Below are 7,786 nucleotides of genomic sequence, written 5' to 3'. Positions count from 1 at the left end.
GATCATTCTTAATTCTGACCCTAGAGCCTTCTATAGACTTTTCCAAAAACTTGATGTAAACCTAGGGTCTCAGTCAGATATAATACTCATAGATACTATGTGGTGTCATATAATTTCTTTGATGTAAAGTTGAGTTAACCTTTCCAAAGAGTACCTGACATTGACAAGTATGAAGTGGGAAGATTTTGTCAGTCTATCCACTACTACCCATATCAAATCATGACATGTGGAAGTGTTTGGTAGTCCCGAAACAATTTCCATAGATATAATATCCCATTTTCATTTTGGGATACTCAAGGGTTGTAATTCTCCTCCAGGTGTTTGATATTCAGATTTTGTCTTCTTACATGTTAAGCAAGCCATTACATATTCTGTCACATCTCTCTTTAGTCCCAGCCACTAGAACATCTTCAAATCTTGATATGTTTTAGTAGTCCCCGAGTGAATACTCAACTTAATCTTATGAGCTTCTTCCAGAATCAATTGTCTGAACTCCTGATTTTGGGGTATGCATATTTTGTTTTGGAATCTAACAATATCATCCATCCCTTATTTAACCTCTTCTTTTTGTACTTGTTTTGCAAGGGATCTTTTATTCTGAATCTCATGGGCAGTCTTTCGCAATTCTCTTATTTGGTTGAAAAGTTCATTGGTGATTTTCATCATTCCCAAAACCATTTTGTTTTCCAAAAGGTGGTAATCTAGATTCATATCCCTAAAATATTCAAGTAATTTCAATTCCTTTACAATCATTGTCACTAATATTTTTTTTCTCTTATCTAAGCTTAATTTTATGTTAAGAACTAATCTACGAAGTTCTTAAAAAAACTTATGTATTATACTTTCCAACAAGAATTCATTTGCATGTTACATATTATTCAAGTATGGTAGCTCATTCTTGAATAGTCTCTATTTCACATATGGATATAATATCTATGCCCTTCTAGCATCAATAAAAGAATAGTAGCACACACATATTCACATATATAATACCAATTCCTATATCTACTTCAGCAGAGAGCTGAAAAGAGGGATGCTACAATTGAAAGTGCAAAGAGTCCAAACCTTCACATTTAAGACTAACCTAAGTTTTGATGAAGAAAACGGACATACTAGAAAGCTAGAAGATCGTACAACAAACAATGAGCTGAAGACTCATAGGTTGCATCTATAGACTTAAGACGTTGTAATATTTACTTGTATTAGAAGTCTTAAGATGATTGCCTTAGATAGAGTCTAAGTTAGGTAAACCTAGGTGGGAAGTCTCACAAGAACTAAAACTGAACAAGACTAAGATACTTATGATAAGTATGCTCGTTCATACACATACATAGTCTTATGCATTAAAAGGTATTATATTTTGAAAAGCTATGTATAACATGTCCATATCATATAGGTAGTTTACCTTTTATCATGAAAAAAATTTTTAAACCAATATAATCGATTAAGCAGTTTGTGTAATCGATTATCTAGAATTCAATTACTAACTGATCTGATGTTGTTAGTATGTTAATCAATGAAGATATCATATAATCGATTAAGACGTAACATAAAAATAATTTTTAATAGTCGTTAATCAATTAATTGTATAAATAATAGATTAATATCACTGTTAGTAGGATCAGCATAAATGTTGTAATTCTTGCCAATGTGGCATAACTTGCATATTTCAAAAATAGTTAGAGAGCCTACATTTTCATAGATTGAATTAAAGTGAGAAAGTGCATTTAGAAGACTTAGATAGTGAGAGCATCCTGAGTTAAGCTTAGAGATTAAAATCATTGCATGTTTTCTCTAGTTTTCTATGCATTGCATTCTTGCATATAGTTCTTGATTTCTTTGAGAGAAAAGTGAAGAAATGTTTTTTTCTAAAAAGCGGGCAAATCAATTTTTAGAAAACCTAATTCATTAAATTTCATTTAGAATTAGGTTCTTGTGGATTTTCTGCTTTGTGTTTTGGATTGAGTTTCAATAGTTGAATCCGAGTATTAAGTACTCAAGTCAACTCAATATATTTTGTTTTGAACAAGGAAGTTGATCTCTTTGTGATTTGTTTCACTACAAGAGAGATATTGATAATATTCATAGAGACTAAGAGGTCTTAGTTCGTGCGATACCCAGGTTGGGGCTGAATCGCGAAAGGATAAGAGATCTTAGTAGTCGATTTAGTGAGGTCAAAGCTAGGTTGTCAAGCTGATAGGTTCTAAGAAAGGATCGACTTAGTTTTTCTGTTTTTGTAATTGGAAGTGTGCTTTTAAACTTACAATTGCAATAGTGAAGAAAAATCTCCCGAGATTAGAAGAGGAGACCTATATGTAGTTTGCAGTGGACCGCAAACGAACCAGAATAAAAATTCCTTGTGCACCTCTTTCTATCCCTAATCTCTTTACTTTTATTCTTTACTTTGTTGATTAATTGTGTTAATATGAGTTGCATGTTATAACTTGTTTTACCGTCTTTCTGTAAGTTCAATAATTAATCAATTGTATAAAGATTTGGTAATCGGTAACTTGCTATCCAAGAAACCAAGTAATAAAGTTGTGAAAGTGTTAGGATAATCGATTATCCACAAACATAATCGATTAAGTCCAATCACTATTTAATCAATTAAAACCAAGCTTAATCAATTAAGTGCAGTCTGTTTTAGTTTTGCGCTAATTATAGGAAAAGTGGAGTAAGTGTTCAGTGACACCTATTCAACCCCCCTTCTAGGTGTTTTCTGACATGCTAATACCCAACAAGTGGTATTAGAGCTAGTACGAAAGTGCTAGCTTGACCGTGTATTCGTTCGATCCTAGAGGATACTATGATTGGTTCCACAAACCCTTTTGCCAGTGATGACGCATCCATCAACCGCCCTCCGATTTTTAGTGGCGAGGGGTAACTTACTAGAAGGTGCGCATGTAAATATTCATTGAGGCGATTGACACAGATATTTGAGAATCCATGGTCAATGGTCCTTTCATTCCACTTTACTTGGTGGAAAATGAACCTAAAGAAAAATAAAAAACTTTATGGACTAATGATGAGCGTAAAAGGGTTCAGCATAACCTTCGTGCCAAAAACATTCACATCGACCCTATCTTATGATGAGTTCTATAGAGTATCACAATGTCATAATGCTAAAGAAATGTGGGACACTTTACAAGTGACTCACGAAGGCATGATCAAGGTTAAGCATGTTAGGTATCAGTGGCAGAATACACCTAGAAGGGGGGGGGGTTGAATAGGTATGGCGAAGCTCAAGTTCCACTTTTTGGGTATTTGCGCACTTGCTTAAAAATGCCCAGTTAATCGATTAAGCACTGTGGTTAATCAATTAAACACAGTTAAAAACAGAATGCAGAAAAACTAGTTCAACATTTTTTTTGCCCAACAGGTTATGAGAAATCAAGCAATGATATAACATATGTTTTTACATGAAATTAAACTAGTTATAGCATAGAACCAGTATACAAATTATCATATTATAGCATGCAATATTACGACTTGAAATGTAAAAGAGAAAGGGATAGAAAAGATTGTGTAAGGATTTTGTCCTGGTTCGTTTTGCTTTCCACTACAAAACTACATCCAGTCCTCCCATCTGATTCAGGAGATTTTCCTTCTTCACTATAGAACATAATGTACGTTACATACATGCTTCCTGATACAAAACTTAAACACTCCCTTCTTGGAACCCAAAGAACTTCGTCACCCTTGGTTTGACCTTTCCCAAAACCGGGCTCCCAAGAAAATCTTTCTTATGCGATTCCGCCCCAGCCAAGGTATAGCCCTTTATCCCAAGACCTCCAAGTCTTTGAGTGAAGAACATCTTACCTAACTGCAACTAGGATTTTCCCAATCCTTGAATTAAAAACATTTTGAGTTATGAATGAGTACTTAATACTCGTATACTACAACCTTGCATCAAAGGTGATGCCATAGCTATCAAAATCCCAGAAGAGGAGTATCAAGCAGGTCTCCATCGCTGCAAGAACCATCTCCATGGAAGAATCGTTTTTTCTAAAGGGGACACTCCTTTAAAGTTTATCGAACTTAGAGAAAAGCTATCTGCCCTTTGGAGTATGATAGGAAAATGGAGTATGGTCTCCCTAGGGAAGGGCTTCTAAGAGTTCTCCTTCTCCTCGGTGGATGACATGAGAAGTGTATGCTCAACTGGTTCTTGGAATCTCAAACCAGGTTTTCTCAGGTTATTTCTTTGGACACCTGATTTCAATCCTAGTCTGCAAAAACTCTCACACTCTCAGTGTTGGGTTAAAATCTTGGGTCTTCCTCAGGAATATTGGAGCCCGAAGATTATCTTCTCAATTGCAGGTGTCATAGGCACCCCTATTGCAATAGATGAGGCCACTAACAACAGATCCTTTAGGCATTTTTCCAAAGTCCTTGTTGACATAAACCTGAAAGCCAAGTTGACTAACCAAATTCTGGTGGAGAGGGAGGGCTTTGCCTTCTTTGTGAACCTTGAATATGAAAACCTCCCGGAGTTTTGTAATGGTTGCCAATGTATTGGCCACACCATTGCCAACTGCAGAAGAAACAGAACAGAGATGGCTCAAGAGGTTCCTAAGCCAGTTCATAAGAGTGGTCCTTCGGTGGAGAAGAAGCTCACCACTGAAAAGGTAAATGACCTTGTCATTAATTTGGAAATTTCCAAGAGGGAGGTAAACATAGAAAACATGGAAAGGTTAATTTCCTCTCCGGGCTCAGATAATTCTGTTCCAAACACATTTGAGGAGAACAGGGAAGAGTCTGATATGGAAAAAAATCCCAAAGAAGATCATATAATGAACTCCAAATCTGTGGATCATCCCAATGCTAATTCAATTAGAGTTGATAACATCATGGTGCAGCCCGAAATTGAAAATCAGGTGGTGGCCAGGGACATGGGAATTGTAGGGAGACTATGGGATGAGGATGAGGTGGAGGAGCAGGACAATGAATCCTTCACATCAGTGTTATCCAAATCTCAAAAGAAAAAAATGAGAAAGAAAAATCAATCTGAGAAATAATGAGGGGCCTTGGTGCTGCATTGGTGACTTTAATGTGGTGCTTGGTGCCCATGAGTGTAGGGGGGCAGACTTCCTAATAGAACTTCTTCTAAGGATTTCTCTAAATTTTCTGATGATGCTAGACTTATTCATCTCCTAACCAGAGGGGCTGCTTTCACTTGGTCAAACAAGAGAAGAGGTGTTGCTCTTACTAAAAAAAGATTGGATAGGAGCTTATGTAATGAAGATTGGTTTTCTAATTGGCAACAAGTCACCTGCTGTACTCTTCCTAGAGTGGCTTCTGATCATCACCCTTTGCTTATGTGCTCTTCTAATCCATCTATAGCTAGAATTTCTTCTTTCAAATTTCTCAAGATGTGGCTTAGTCACTCTGATTGCAGAAGGCTAGTGGCCGACTCTTGGAAGACTAATATTGTTGGTTGTCCAATGTTCATTCTGGTCCAAAAGCTTAGAAGGCTTAAATGTGATCTGAAGTCCTGGAATCTTAATGTGTTTGGTAACATTCATCTTAGAGTTAAAGAAGCTATAGATGAGATGGATATAATTCATAACAACATCAATGAGTTTGGAGCTCATCGGGATTTGTTGGATCAGGAATTGGTTGCTCAGTCCAATCTCCATAAAGCATTGAGGTTGGAAGAGGAGTTTTGGATGGAAAAGTCTAGGCTTAATTGGCAAATTCATGGTGACAGAAACACTGCTTTTTTCCACAGAGTTACTAAGATTAGACAAGCTTCTAAGTCCATGTCCATATTGAGGAATGGTGATTCAATTCTCACAGAGCAGCATGACATTGCTAGTCATGCTCTGGGATACTTCACTGATCTATTTGCTTCTGAAAACCTCAATGCTCCCAATCAGCTAATTCAGGAGGCAATCCCAAACTTGGTGAAGGATGATGAAAACCAGTTGCTTGTTAGCATCCCTTCTGATGAGGAAGTCAAGGCTGCTGTGTTCTCTATGAATGGTGAGGGGGCCCCTGGACCTAATGGCTTTGGTGGTTGTTTCTACCAATTCTACTGGGACATAGTGGGCAGAGAGGTTTGCAATTCTGTGGTTCAATTCTTCAACCAGGGTTGGCTACTTCCTAATCTCAATTCCAATAATGTTATTTTGATTCCTAAATTTCCTAATGCAGACAAAATTGAGGACTTTAGGCATATAGCCTTAGCCAATTTCCAATTCAAAATTATATCCAAAGTTCTTGCTGATAGACTTTCTAGTATAGCTTCTAGCATTGTGTCTCCTCAGCAAAGAGGTTTCATAAGAGACAGACAAATCAAGGATTGTATCTGCATTGCTTCTGAAGCCATTAACATGTTGGACCATAAAGTGTTTGGGGGGAACCTAGCAATAAAGCTTGATGTTAGGAAAGCTTTTGATACCTTGGATTGGCAATTTCTGCTACAAACTCTAAAGGCTTTTGGTTTTAATGATAGGTTTATCCTTCTAATAAATTCTATCCTGCACTCAGCTAAGCTCTCCATTAATGTCAATGGCCACAACATTGGCTTCTTCAATTGTGTGAGAGGTGTAAGGCAAGGTGATTCTTTATCTCCTTTGTTGTTCTGCCTTGCTGAAGATGTGCTCAACAGAGGAATCTCTAAGTTGGTTGATATGGGAAAGCTTCACCCTATTTCTGGTCCTAATGGTTTGCTAACCCCTAGTCATGTGCTCTATGCAGATGACATTTTTATTTTTTGCAGGGGCATAAAAAAGGAAATCTTGGCTCTCAAGAAATTGACCTATGACTATGCCATGGCCTCAGGTCAACACATAAGCACAAACAAGTGCAAATTCTACTCTACCAGAGCCTCTGCTAGGAAACTCTCTGACCTTTCTTCCTGGTTGGGTTTCAATGCTGGTAATCTTCATTTCAACTATTTGGGTGTTCCTTTGTTTATTGGCAAGCCTAGAAGAATCCATCTGCAACCAATTGCTGACAAAATCATTAGCAAGTTGGCTACTTGGAAAGGCCATTCTCTATCAGTCATGGGCAGAGTAGAGTTGGTCAAATCAGTTATCCATAGTATGTTGGTGTATAGCTTCCACATATATGTCTAGCCTGATCAATTGCTCAAGCATCTTGATTCCTGTATAAGGAATTTCATATGGTCTGGAGACATTGCTAAAAGAAAATTGGTCACTGTGTCTTGGTCCAGGTGTGCTCTCCTTTAAAGAGTGGGGGGCTTGGGCTTAGGTCGATTAAGTTGATCAATCAGGCTGCCATGTTGAAGTTAGCTTGGGAAATGTTGAGCTCTGATAAAATAGGGCAACTTTCTACAGAAGAAGGTTTGGCAGTAATGGTTTGCAGGTTGCTAGATACTTCAAATCTTCAACTTGGCCTGGTATCAAGAAGCAGTGGAACTCTGTCATTGATAATTCAATCTGGATTATTGGACAAGGCACTAACACCAACTTCTGGAAGGACAACTGGCTGGGAGAGCCTTTGATCAAGGTTCTGAACATTCCTGAGCACCTGCATCATTGCTTGTTGGCCTCGGTCTTAGATTTCATACATAATAACAAGTGGCTAATTCCTTCGATTTTGGCTGAAAAACAGCCATAAGTGATCCTTAAAATCTCTCACTTTTCCCTTCTGATTCTAAAGACATCATCTGCTGGCAAAAATCAAATGATGGCCTGCTCTCCCTCAAGGAGGCTTATAGCCACTCATCTCCTGCTCATGGCTCCCTCAACTGGTGCTGCAATATCTGGAATAAATCCATTCCTCCATCTAAGGCTTTCACTACTTGGAGACTGGTTCACAA

At 37.7% G+C, this 7,786-nt stretch overlaps 1 protein-coding gene across 1 annotated transcript; it reads left to right on the top strand.

Moving 5' to 3' along the window:
- On the top strand, nt 4,140-7,468 carry LOC109330928. The gene is made up of 3 exons (XM_019565196.1): nt 4,140-4,958; nt 5,076-7,025; nt 7,178-7,468. The coding sequence occupies exons 1-3, from the start codon at nt 4,140-4,142 to the stop codon at nt 7,466-7,468; spliced, it is 3,060 nt and encodes a 1,019-aa protein (XP_019420741.1).

The sequence above is a fragment of the Lupinus angustifolius genome, chromosome LG17 (assembly GCF_001865875.1).
Source record: "Lupinus angustifolius cultivar Tanjil chromosome LG17, LupAngTanjil_v1.0, whole genome shotgun sequence".
Lineage (NCBI taxonomy): Eukaryota > Viridiplantae > Streptophyta > Magnoliopsida > Fabales > Fabaceae > Lupinus > Lupinus angustifolius.
Note: the sequence above shows the minus strand (reverse complement) of the source record. Positions and strands in the feature narration are given on the sequence as shown.

What these genes read in the sequence shown, in the direction of transcription:
- LOC109330928 (XM_019565196.1), top strand. Translation starts at nt 4,140, where the DNA reads ATGAGAAGTGTATGCTCAACTGGTTCTTGGAATCTCAAACCAGGTTTT. An exon ending in ACAATGAATCCTTCACATCA is followed by an intron (nt 4,959 to 5,075) that starts GTGTTATCCAAA and finishes CCATGAGTGTAG; the next exon opens with GGGGGCAGACTTCCTAATAG. An exon ending in TCATGGGCAGAGTAGAGTTG is followed by an intron (nt 7,026 to 7,177) that starts GTCAAATCAGTT and finishes GTCTTGGTCCAG; the next exon opens with GTGTGCTCTCCTTTAAAGAG.